General features: G+C 37.0%; 2 protein-coding genes across 2 annotated transcripts in view; both read left to right on the top strand.

The window, feature by feature from the left end:
- BBS7 (Bardet-Biedl syndrome 7) overlaps window positions 1–5,563 on the top strand; it is a 44,965-nt gene extending 39,402 nt beyond the window's left edge. Inside the window, exons 16-19 of the mRNA XM_059169119.1 lie at window positions 1–110; window positions 253–356; window positions 487–610; window positions 4,275–5,563. Of these exons, the coding sequence (XP_059025102.1) occupies window positions 1–110; window positions 253–356; window positions 487–610; window positions 4,275–4,408 (472 nt within the window). The 3' untranslated portion in view covers window positions 4,409–5,563. The remainder of the gene's footprint in view (window positions 111–252; window positions 357–486; window positions 611–4,274) is intronic.
- A 148-nt stretch (window positions 5,564–5,711) lies between these two features.
- On the top strand, window positions 5,712–12,648 carry CCNA2 (cyclin A2). Its single transcript, XM_059169152.1, has 8 exons — window positions 5,712–6,815; window positions 7,576–7,819; window positions 9,075–9,187; window positions 9,388–9,611; window positions 10,323–10,530; window positions 11,101–11,214; window positions 11,660–11,793; window positions 12,101–12,648. Exons 1-8 carry the CDS (start codon window positions 6,603–6,605, stop codon window positions 12,147–12,149), a joined length of 1,299 nt encoding a protein of 432 aa, XP_059025135.1. The 5' UTR covers window positions 5,712–6,602; the 3' UTR covers window positions 12,150–12,648.
- Window positions 12,649–12,748: the final 100 nt, after the last annotated feature.

Genomic DNA, 12,748 nt, shown 5'->3' on the forward strand with positions numbered 1-12,748 from the left:
AAAAGGAGAAGGAATTTTTAAATCTGACAACATTTCTACTATATCCATCCTAAAAGATGTGCTCTCTAAAGAAGCTACCAAAAGGAAAATTAACCTCAACATATCATACGGTAAAAAAAAAAAAAAAAGAAAGAAAGAAAAAAGAGTAGAAAAATAAATCATTCTAAGGTATTGTTTTTTGGTTGTTGTTACAATAAGAATGTTTCTGATCAAAATGACTTAGCTAATGGTGCCTGACTCACTTCCTTCTAGAGATAAATGAAGTATCAGTCAAACATACTTTAAAGCTAATCCACCCAAAGTTGGAGTACCAGTTGCTTTTGGCTAAGAAAGTGCAATTAATTGATGCTTTAAAAGTAAGTATACATTTCTTGGACTCATGATCATTACTTTATTGTGATGGGATTTCTAAAATTGCAAAGACTTTAAAGTTAGATTAGATTGGATTTTAAATATTAAAGTCCTTCTGTTTTTAATTTTAAATAGGAATTACAGGTTCATGAAGGAAATACAAACTTTCTGATACCAGAATATCGCTGTATTCTCGAAGAAGCAGATCACCTACAGGAAGAGTACAAAAAGCAACCTGCACATCTTGAAAGACTGTACGGTTAGTGGACTATTCTAGAAAATTTTGCCATATTTATTTTCTACTGGTTATTTATGAAGGATCCTTTTAGAGAAGCTAGGTAGAAAGATAAAGCAAAGTTACAGCAATCATGAACCAGTGAAAACCAATTTATGCATCACCTATTTTGTCAAATTTGTTTTAATATTTAATATTTTTACTTGAAAAAATAAAAGGGACACCGAGGTGGCTCAGTCAGTTAAGTATTTGCCTTGGGATCAGGTCATGATCCCAGAGTTCTGGAATCAAGTTCCTGCATCAGGCTCCTTGCTCAGCAGGCAGCCTGCTTCTCTCCTTGTCTGCTATGCCCCCTCCTTGTACTCTCTTTCTCTGAAAAATAAATTTTTAAAAAACATAGAAAAAAATGAAAGGAAAAATTAAGTGACATAAACATAATACAGTAAATTAATCTCTGTATATGAAGTCATCTAGTGTGAAATGAATATAACCTATGAAGCAATAATATGTAGACCCTATTTCACACAAATAATTTGTAGGTTCTGTTGATATTATGAAATATCAAAAAGCAGCATTTTTTTTGCAAATACAAAACAAACATTTATTTATATTAGAAAACATTATTAATTATGGCTACTAAACTACAAATGTTAAAAATAAATTGGCTTAGTTTATTCTGCAATATGAACAGAAACTCTACTTATTCCTTATAGAGTACAAAGAACTAAGATTCGTAGAAAAAGCTCACTTATAAATGTATTTCAAAAGTCAATAATATGAGCAATTAATACAATGTATCTTTAAAAACTATTCATAGCATAAATTGAATGCATTCTAAAAATCAATTATAGTAATAAATTCTTTTTTTTAAATTTTTTCAATTTATTTATTTTTAGAAAAACAGTATTCATTATTTTTTCACCACACCCAGTGCTCCATGCAATCCGTACCCTCTATAATACCCACCACCTGGATCCCCCAACCTCCCAACTCCTGCCCCTTCAAAACCCTCAGATTGTTTTTCAGAGTCCATAGTCTCTCATGGTTCACCTCCCCTTCCAATTTACCTCAACTCCTTTCTCCTCTCTAACACCCCTTGTCCTCCATGATATTTGTTCTGCTCCACAAATAAGTGAAACCATATGATAATTGACTGTCTCTGCTTGACTTATTTTACTCAGCATAATCTCTTCCAGTCCCGTCCATGTTGATACAAAAGTTGGGTATTCATCCTTTCTGATGGAGGCATAATACTCCATAGTGTATATGGACCACATCTTCCTTATCCATTCGTCCGTTGGAGGGCATCTTGGTTCTTTCCACAGTTTGGCGACTCTGGCCATTACTGCTATGAACATTGGGGTACAGATGGCCCTTCTTTTCACGACATCTGTATCTTTGGGGTAAATACCCAGGAGTGCAATTGCAGGGTCATAGGGAAGTTCTATTTTTAATTTCTTGAGGAATCTCCACACACAGCAACTTCTTTCAAGATATGTCTCCAAAGGCAAAGGAAACTAAAGCGAAAATAAACTTTTGGGACTTCATCAAAATCAAAAGCTTCTGCACAGCAAAGGAAACAGTCAAAAAAACAAAGAGGCAACCCACGGAATGGGAGAAGATATTTGCAAATGACAGTACAGTCAAAAAGCAGCATTTAATATTTTTTAGGCAAAATATAAAGGATATATATGTGCTGTGAATTTAGGAAAGCTTGTTTTGCTTTGGTGCTGACAAGTTGGGTGTTAAACAAATTATCTAAAAAACTTTGAGAGCAAGAGGGAAATATGCAGGAAGGGAGAGAAAGAGGAAGGATGGAACAGCATAAGGAAAACATTTTTTTGTGATCTTTATGTAAACTAAGCTTATTTATTTCCTATTTTTTATAACATCTTCATTAATCAGATACTTAATCCTTACAATAGCTCTGCAAGGTAGATGGTATTATCTTCATTTTTCACATTTTTTGACTGAAATCTGACATTAAAGGCTTGTTGTCACAAAGGTAGTGGCAAAGCCTGCTTTAGAACTTGCTCACCCCAAAATGCTTGCTTTTTGCACTATGCAGAATCTTCAGTAGAGTCACTTAGTATAGTATCATCAATCCATGTTGATCTTTGAGCCTGCCTATTGAATTTATTTATAATATACTTATTTATTTATATGAAAATTTTTTTAAGATTTTTATTCATTTGACAGAGAGATAACAAGAAAGAGGGCACAAGCAGGGGAAGCAGCAGGCAGAGGGAGAGGGAGAAGCAGGCTTCCCACCAAGCAAGGAGTCCAATGTGGGACTCAATCCCAGCCTCCTGGGATCCTCCTGGGATCGTGACCCAAGCCAAAGGCATATGCTTAAGCTTAACAGAATGAGGCATGGAGGTGCCCCTTTGATCTTTTATCCTTATAATAACTTAGAAGATGGGTGGTTTTTTATTATCACCAGTTCTAAAACCCAGGAAGCTTTGAAAACTAAAACTTCATAAATCATTTGGCAGGAAATTTGACTTAATCTGAACTAATAATTTAATGACAAAACTCCACTTAAACTGACATCAGGTTATTTATAGCCATTTTTATTCCACTTAGTGTGAATATTCACCCATATATTTTGTTGCAGAAACACTATCATGTTTTGTTATCAGATGTTCCCAGTCATTCCCCTTGGATATTATGCCATATATGGCATATTTTCCCTTTCATTATCTATCTAAAATATGAAAAATTCTGAAACATGTCTTGGATAAATCCCAAGAATGGTTAACATATTGATGGAATATTTTTAACTCAAATAGAAGTTAAGAACAGAATCTGTTGGGGAACCTGGGTGGCTCAGTAGGTTAAGCATCTGCTTTCAACTGAGGTCGTGATCTTGGGGTCCTAGGATGAAGCCCTGAGTAGGGCTCCCAGCTTGGTGGGGAGTCTGCTTCTCCCTCTCCCACTACCACCCTGATGTTCACTCCCAAATCAATAAAATCTTAAAAAAAAATCTTTCTACACTGTCAAAATGATCAGCTTGGTGAGAAAAATAAACCCTCATTGTGATGTTATATATACCAATAGCAATTCAAAACTGGTCAGCAGTTAATTGTGGGAGTTTAGTAACTTTTAAGCAATTACTAAGCGATTAATGTTTTGGAAACCTGCCCTAAAATTCCCCCAAACAAATGTTTTTTACAAGTATAAATACCTGGAGTGCCTCGGTGGCTGTTGGTTGAAAGTCTGTCTTTGACTCAAGTCATGATGTCAGGATCTTGGGATCCAGCCCTGCATTGGGCTCCCTGCTCACTGGGGGGAGTCTGCTTCTCTCCCTCACATTCTCCCTCTATGCTCTGTTTCTCGCAAATAAATAAATAAATAAATAAATAAATAAATAAAAGTATCTAGGGTCCCTGGGTGGCTCAGTTGGTTAAGCCTCTGCCTTCAGTTCAGGTCATTATTCCAGAGTCCTGGGATCGAGTCCCACATTGGACTTCCAGCTCAATGGGAAGTCTGCTTCTCCCTCTGACCTCCCCTCTCATGCTCTTTCACTCTGTCTCTCTTTCTCTCAAATAAATAAATAAAATCTTTAAAAAAAAAATGCAGTGATGAGTGCTTAGAAATAGATTCTCAAGTAATCACTCACTTTCATTAAGTACTGTGTTATTAATTAGAACTAATCAATGACAGGAAATTAACATTTTTTTTATAGGCATGATCACTGATCTTTTCATAGATAAGTTCAAGTTCAAAGGCACCAATGTAAAAACCAAAGTACCTCTTTTACTGGAGATTCTGGACAATTATGACCAAAATGCATTGATTGCTTTCTTTGATGCTGCATGAAATAGAAACAAGGTAAAGTTCCAGAGAAGTCTTTTTAAATGAAATATGTTAAAACAGAATTCTGGCACAAGCTAACTGTACATACTTTTATTTCAAATTCTTTTTAATATCATTTAGGACTTTAGGATATGACTTCTTTTAGTTCTATTTTGAGAAATGGAGCTTTTTAAAACTAAAGAGAATTTTTATTTTAAAACAAGTGGAATGATTATAAGAAATTTTAATGAATTTTTTGCAAATGGATGTTTTAACTTTAATTTGAGAAATGTTTGGAAAATAAAAATATATTCAAATATTTAACAAGCTATACACACATATATTAACTGTTTTATAGTATTCAGAATTATTTACATTCATTACTTCATCAATATATTCACAATATATATTGCTATTTTGTCAATCATATAAGAAAACTGATTCTCTATGAGGTTAAGTGATTAAGTGGACATTGTTATTATTTTGTAAAGCCTGGACCACATCCCAAATTCTGGTGCCTGGTTGGTGTCCTTGTTACTATATATGTTGTTAACCAGTGGAAATAACTTCAATTATTTTTTCTAGGGTTGAGATTAATTTGCAACTGATTTCAGTCTTGCTAGGTAATGTTTCTTGACCCAAGCTCAGTTTGCGGAATGCTTGAGTTGGTTCAGTGCTATGAATTGTGGCCAGGGAAATGTGCAGAGCTTGCACAGATTGAAAGGATCTTCACTTGCTGTCCTGTAACCAGTAGAACTGTACAAATGTACTACATGTGAAGAGTGCAGAGATAATGATGGCCTCTTAGATTTTCCTGCACTTGTATCCAGATTTCCGTTTTATCATATATGGAGGAAATAAGACTTTAAAGCTACAGAAGTTTTATTCATTAATCTTAATTCATGTATTTTCATATTCAGGGGATAGTGTATTTAAAGGTTGTTTTAAAATGGCATAAAGATTATATAGTTATGTTTTCAAGAAGGGCACACATGAATGTCAGAAAACAATGTTTCTTAATTACATACCATTATATTTATTATATGCAAGCCTCGTATATTAAATTTGAAAATTTGTTAAAGGGATATATCACAGTTTTATTTTAATAAGGTCATATTGTTTTTATTATATTTAAACAAATGTCATTGCTAAATGGAATAAATAATTCTATCTAGGTCACTAGAATTTCACTGGGTGCTTATTGTTGGTTGCCACAGCTTGGGGAAAGAAGCATCAAAATCAGTGACTGCTTAGTTGCATTTCTTATAGTATATTACATATATATACAGTACATGCATATATACATTATACATATATATACATTACTATATATATATATATATATATGGAGGTTCAAGGTGGCATCTTCCCTAATTGCATCTTCATTAGGGAAATTCCAAGGCATGACTGAAGAAACACCAAATGAAATGAAAAGATGACATTATAAATTTGAGCATCAGTTACTACGTGAGCAGCATGTTAATGATTTGTGCACATTATATAATCGTGACAGTCATATGACATGTAGGTATTTTTACTCTCAATTAATAGATAAGAAAACTAAGAATCAGAGACCTTGAATAACCTGAGCAAGACTACCAGGCCAGTTAGTGGCTGGGTCAGATTTTAGAGCTTTGGAAACCAGTTAAGCTCACTGAAGGTCCCAGGGCTAACGTTAAGCTGGGGCGGCCCACTAGCAACTGCTGAAGTTTAACTCAGTTTATTCTAGAGACAGCCCTTTCCCAGACTCCAGGGATCAGCTAGCAGCCCAGGTTTAAGTCACCAGAAACTCAGGCCCCGCCTCTTCGGCCGGCGCAGGCGTTTTTCCTCCCGCCGCCGTTCGGCAGATCTCCGCCCCTGCTCTGTAGCCTTCGCGGCGGCCTTCATTCGCCTGCGACCCTGTCGCTGTGACTGACGTCACGGGCATCGGCCTCCCCATTGGCCCATTTCAATAGTCGCGGGATACTTGAACTGCACGAACAGCCGCCGCTCCGGCGGGCTGCTCGCTACATCTTGGGGGCGTCTTTAGCCCTGCACGCCTGAGAGTTCCTGCCCACGCCTTTCGCAACCTCTTCGGAACAGCGCGATCCCGAGCAAGCAGGCTGGCCCGAGCTGTGGCGGCTGGCTACGACTGGAGCGTTTCTCGGCGGGGTCGGCCGGACGGAGTACACGCTGCTTGGCGCCGCAGGCTGATCCCGCCGCAACCCCGGGAGCAGTGATGTTGGGCAGCTCCGAGCCCGGTCCTGCGGCCCGCGAGGCGGGCTCATCGCTGCTAACATTGCAGCATACGGCGCTCCAAGAGGACCAGGAGAACATCAACCCTGAGAAGGCGGCGCCCGCCCAGCAACCACGGACCCGGGCGGGGCTGGCGGTACTGAAGGCCGGGAACCCGCGCGTTCCAGCGCCGCAGCAGAGGCCCAAAACACGACGGGTAAAGAAATGAGCGATGTCTGCGGGAGGGAGGGCGGAGCGGGAGTTTTGCACGAGGTTTAGCAGGCCGAGGAGCGTGGAGAGAAGGTATCTTCCGAGCCTTTTTAAGGGAGGCCTGGGTTTAGAATCCCCTTGGTCCCCCTTTTTCTGGCATGTGCGATGCCACTTATAGCTTCTCTCCCATTGCTCTCTTCGTCTCTCTGTGTTTTGCTGTTTAGCTGCTCTTTTTTGGGGATATTTTTCTATAGATAAGGTCAAACCGGTTACCCCTACGTGTGTCCGCGCTTTTCTCGCCGCTTTAAACACTAGGCACTGCCCTGGGATCTGGACCCCCTTCCTGCTTTCCATATGGTTAAGATTACCTCTATTTTAGGAAAGGGTATAAAAAATATTTTGCTTTTAGTAAATTCCGCCATTTTACCGGATTTGCTCTGTTGCTCCACCCTGGGGCGAAAGTGATGAACCAACACCTCTTAGCCGGCTCTCCTAAACTTGTCATCTTTCAGCCTGCCATTCCCCTCATCTTGTAGCCTTGATTAGTTTTACATAATGTCACTTAGTGTTGTGATTCTTTATATAACTTATGTAGGAATGCCTGTACGGAATTTAAACATCCCACTCAAACTTTACTGCCTGGATTTTGTCCCAGGTAGTTTAACTTCCTGAGAGTATTTGGTAATGAAAACAGAAACAGACCCCTAAGGGGAAGAAAGCAAAATTCCATTTAATGGACTCAAAGCCAGATATTTCTTTCTTTTTAGGTTGCACCTCTTAAGGATCTTCCTGTAAATGATGAACATGTCACTGTTCCTCCCTGGAAAGCAAACAGTAAACAGCCTGCATTTACCATTCATGTGGATGAAGCAGAACAAGAGACTCAAAAGAGGCCAGCTGAACCTAAAAAAACAGAACATGAAAATGTACTGGCTTTTAATTCAGCTATTACTTTACCTGGACCAAGAAAACCACTGGTACCTCTTGATTATCCAATGGATGGTAGTTTTGGTAAGTTTTAAAGAACATGTATATCAAATCAATATAATCATAATTATTAAATAGGCTGAATTAATGATATTTTGCATTTTAAGACATTATCTTCCCTGATCCTTACTACTTAATGAAATTGCTTTAATGTAACAAAGTTTCGAAAGTGTGTGACTTACCTCCGATCTCACAGCTAATACAACCTAGTGACTTATAAATCCTAATTGGGTGCTCCTCCCTTACCGGTATACTACCAATCACATCAGTTTAAGTAGATCTCATACACCTTCCTTACTTGGGAGAATAGATTTCAGTTGTACTGATAAAACTCACTTTGTACATACCACTTCAGAGAATATTTGAATAGGATATACCTTTCAATATTGTGATATCTAACATCTCTTGTGGCTTTAAAATTTTCTGTAAATCTAGTCTGGTACCAGAGAGGGACACTATCCTGTGAGTCAAGAGTTCAATTATGGCTGTTTGCAGTTAATCACATATAAAATAAAGTAGCTGCTATAAAGAAAGGTCGGTCAGCAGTTTGTGCAACTTCTTTACCATAGATCTGTCGAGTCACTGATAACTCAAGTTCAGTCTCATTTAGGTTTTAGTTCTTTTGTGGGAAGTGGTCTGGGAGTAGCAGGAAAATCCTTTAGAAATAAAGTAATTTTTGTATTTTTATTGAAAATTTATAAGAAGTTTTAACCTCAAATGAACCTTGAAGTGAAAAGAGTAATGAATGATATTCCTTGCCTCAAAGGGTCATTTAAAATGATAAAACACAGAACACTTGTTGATTGTAGTACTAATTTGTTGGAACAGCTCATAACAAAACTAATTTTCATTGACACTTTAGCCCTCCTAGTTATTGCTACATTGTACCCTGAATTTATCAGACTTTGTGGTCTGCAAACTCTTGGGGTAAATAGTACATAATATCACAAAACTTGGATTTTAACTCTGTCTTCATAGGATCACTGTGCTATCTCTTCTTCTCCCTCATGGAAAATGAATCATACTTTAACATAATACATTTTCAAATGCACTTTCCTTTTAATGGCCTATTTGTATTTTCTCTTGTTGATTAAAACCAAGTGTACAGAGGTACTAAAGCCAGAGTGAAATATTCTATGTACTTTATCATAAGAAGCCCTTTTTAGCTGGATGAAAGAAAAGCTTTTGTATGGGACACTTTACAAGGGCAATCAGTTTTGGCCATTACATTAATTGAAAATGAAACAATGAACTTAATCATACTTTTATATTCTCCCAGAGTCACCACATACTATGGATATTTCAATTGTATTAGAAGATGAGAAGCCATTGAGTGTCAATGAAGTCCCAGACTACCATGAGGACATTCACACATACCTTAGGGAAATGGAGGTAAGAGCTCTTAGAATCCAGTTTTTATACTGTTGTTTATTCATTGTGGCAAAATGAAACTGAGAGGATGTTTTTAAGTTCTTTAACTGCTAGTGAATTATTGTAATGTTATACTTGTGTTTCTGATATGTAGCATCTTTGTTAATGGTAGAATAATCTAATTGCAATTTTAACATTATACTAAGTAACTTTCTCAACAGGTAAAATGTAAGCCTAAAGTGGGTTACATGAAGAAACAGCCAGACATCACTAACAGTATGAGGGCTATCCTTGTGGACTGGTTAGTTGAAGTAGGAGAAGAATATAAACTACAGAATGAGACCCTGCACTTGGCTGTGAACTACATTGATAGGTTCCTTTCATCGATGTCTGTGTTGAGAGGAAAACTTCAGCTTGTGGGCACTGCTGCTATGCTGTTGGCCTCGTAAGTTCAGCTTGGTTTGTTGGAATAAGTGATTGATACCTTTCTGTGTAGGGAAGAAGTTGTGATTTTTAAGATTGTAGTATTTTAATAAAAAACACAAGGCAGAAAGTCAGAGACTACTTTAGGGGTAGCAATATGAAACAGTGTGTGAAACTAATTTAGGATATTAATCTTCCCAGATCTAGATTCCAGGGGACCTTGAATGAAGATGAGAGACTGGCTACATTTTAATAAACTAGGAGTAGATTACCAAGTTTGAAAGTGTGGTTCCTTCTATCAAAAAGTGCCTTTCTGGCATAAAATCTTTATTAAAAAATATGTATTAAATTACTTTTTAATTAATTTGTTAAAATAAATTTAAAGAATTTATCTTCTCCCATGGAAATTAGATATATTAAAAAATTAAAAATGTTTATTTTACTAAGAATTTCCTAAATTTTCAGTTATGTGGTAATAAACTCTGGCATTATTCCCATCTTGGAACTCTCTTGCTTCTTATATCTTTTGACTGCATTGGGGAAAAATCCCAAGTCCTGGATGGATTTGGGTCTTTTAGTTAGCATTTATCTAGCTCTGCTGGAAATGGGCAAACAGGCAATTGGCGGAGTGTAGGTTTTGGACATATTTCATGCTAAAGGGATTTCAGAATTAGATAAACAGCTTGCTTCTCTTTTTGGAAGGACTGATTACTTAAAACTTTTTTTATTGTAGAAAGTTTGAAGAAATATACCCCCCAGAAGTAGCAGAGTTTGTGTACATTACAGATGATACCTATACCAAGAAACAGGTCCTGAGAATGGAGCACCTAGTTTTGAAAGTGCTCGCTTTTGATCTAGCTGCACCAACAGTAAATCAGTTTCTTACTCAATACTTTCTGCACCAGCATTCTGCCAACTGCAAAGTTGAAAGTTTAGCAATGGTAAGTTCTTTTCATTTGTTGAATGAAGAGTCTTAGGTCACACAGCTTAATTATATAGCTTTGGTCAAGGGATTTAGTATTTTGGGGACAAATTAGTGTTGCAATATAAAGAGAGCCTACCACTGGCAGAAGATAACATGAATTGGGAAATACTAAGGAAAGTGGTATTATGATGAAGTCTAAGAAATGGTAGCCAGAAGAGTTGTTTTAAAAATTATTGGAAGAGGAAAAAGTATAGGATGAGGACAGATAAAGTTGTGGGAGTTTTTTTCCTTTGGCTGCCATAGAGCCAACCTTTTAAAGATTTTGTTTCTTTGAGAAAGAGAGAGCACAGAGAGGGAGGGAGAAGCAGACTCCCCACTAAGCAGGGATCCTGATGTGGGGCTTGACCCCAAAACCCTGGGATCATGACCAGAGCCGAAGGCAGACATTTAACCAACTGAGTCACCCAGGTGCCCTGCCATAGAGCCAGTCTTAAAGACAGGAACATATTTGGGCAGAAGGGGAAATTTTGAGGCTTGAATCCTGGAGCTCTTGTGATCAAAAAGTATATTTGCTCTTTCATTCCAGTTTTTGGGAGAATTAAGTCTCATAGATGCTGACCCCTATCTAAAGTACCTGCCATCAGTTATAGCTGCAGCAGCTTTTCATTTAGCACTCTACACAGTCACAGGACAGAGCTGGGTATGTATCACCATGTCCTCACACATCTGTCTTGCAACTTAAATTTTATTTCTGCCAGGTAAGTTAGATAACTTCTATACAAGTGTTGCTAGAGGTACCTACCTGGAAAAAAAAGTTCAAAAAATCTATGCTATTTAAAGTGTCCTGTTTAGTAACATACGTTTGCTTGTTAGGTAGAAAGGTTTGTTATTCTTGGGTTTGAAAGATGTGCTTAAAGAATTAGGACCATAAGACCTGCTGTTGGCAGGGAAAGTAGTAAAAACTGATCAAAGTCAGCATAAAAGAGTGGAATAAGGGCTTGAGAAATCTGGAAGATCTGCTAGTTGTAGGTGTTAAGTCTTGAAATTTAACAAAACTCAAGTTTAATGCCAATACTATAACTCACTGTAGTTAGTGTCTGTTGCTAAAAACAAAACTCAGTGGTTTTCTACTCCCTTCTCTGCAGCCTGAATCTTTAGTTCAAAAGACTGGATATACCTTGGAAAGTCTTAAGCCTTGTCTCATGGACCTTCACCAGACCTACCTCAGAGCACCACAGCATGCACAACAGTCAATAAGAGAAAAATATAAAAGTTCAAAGTAAGAATTAACATTAATAGATATTTAAAAAGCTTGCTTTTTCAGGCCACCACATGATTGAGATCCTTGACATTTTAACTTTATCAAAATTCACAAAACAAGCACAGGCTCCTTGTAGCCAGGTGTTTTGAGTAGGTTGTAGTTATGCTTTATGTCTTGCATTTGAGGGAGAAAAGGGGAGAACGGAGCATGCTTGCATGTTGTGGACATTCTATAACCATTAATTTCAATCAGAATAGAAACAGCATTTCTGTATTCCATGATCTTTACCCAATGAATATTTACTGAGTTTTTTTCCTACTTACAGGTATCATGGTGTTTCTCTCCTCAACCCACCAGAGACACTAAATGTGTAACAGTGAAAGACTGCTTTTGTTTTCTAAAATGTAAATCATTCAAAGTATATGGTGTACAGTTTTTGTAAGGTTTTAATTTTACAATCATTTCTGAATAGCGTTATGGTCAAGTACAAATTATGGTATCTATTACTTTTTAAATGGTTTTAATTTGTATATCTTTTGTACATGTAACTATCTTAGATATTTGGCTAATTTTAAGTGGTTTTGTTAAAGTATTAATAATGCCAGCTGTCAGCACAGTAAGAATAAGAACTAATAAATGATTTGGAAAATTTGGTTTTTGCAAGTCAAATCTGATTTGACTTTATGATATCACTCTGAAGAATTATTTTGATTTACTGTAGAAGGGAACTGGGAAGGCTTCTCCTGAAATTGAAAAATAGTTTTAGGAAAACAGATAAAAGTTTGAGCATTCATTTTTCCTAAGGAACTGGATCAATTTGGTGACTTGAGCATAATCTAAGCATATGTGGAATAAATCTGTACTTATTTATCAGTTGTGATGATCCTGAGAATTTTTCAGCCCTTTGTACACACTATGAAAATGCTGTTTCATTCCTCATCAACTTTTCCACTTTACTGAAGTGACAATTATT

This window comes from Mustela lutreola, chromosome 1 (genome assembly GCF_030435805.1).
Source record: "Mustela lutreola isolate mMusLut2 chromosome 1, mMusLut2.pri, whole genome shotgun sequence".
Lineage (NCBI taxonomy): Eukaryota > Metazoa > Chordata > Mammalia > Carnivora > Mustelidae > Mustela > Mustela lutreola.

Coding starts and splice junctions, on each gene's coding strand:
- CCNA2 (XM_059169152.1), top strand. CDS start 6,603: ATGTTGGGCAGCTCCGAGCCCGGTCCTGCGGCCCGCGAGGCGGGCTCA. Junction 6,816..7,575: donor AGAGGCCCAAAACACGACGG/GTAAAGAAATGA, acceptor CTTTCTTTTTAG/GTTGCACCTCTTAAGGATCT. Junction 7,820..9,074: donor TCCAATGGATGGTAGTTTTG/GTAAGTTTTAAA, acceptor ATATTCTCCCAG/AGTCACCACATACTATGGAT.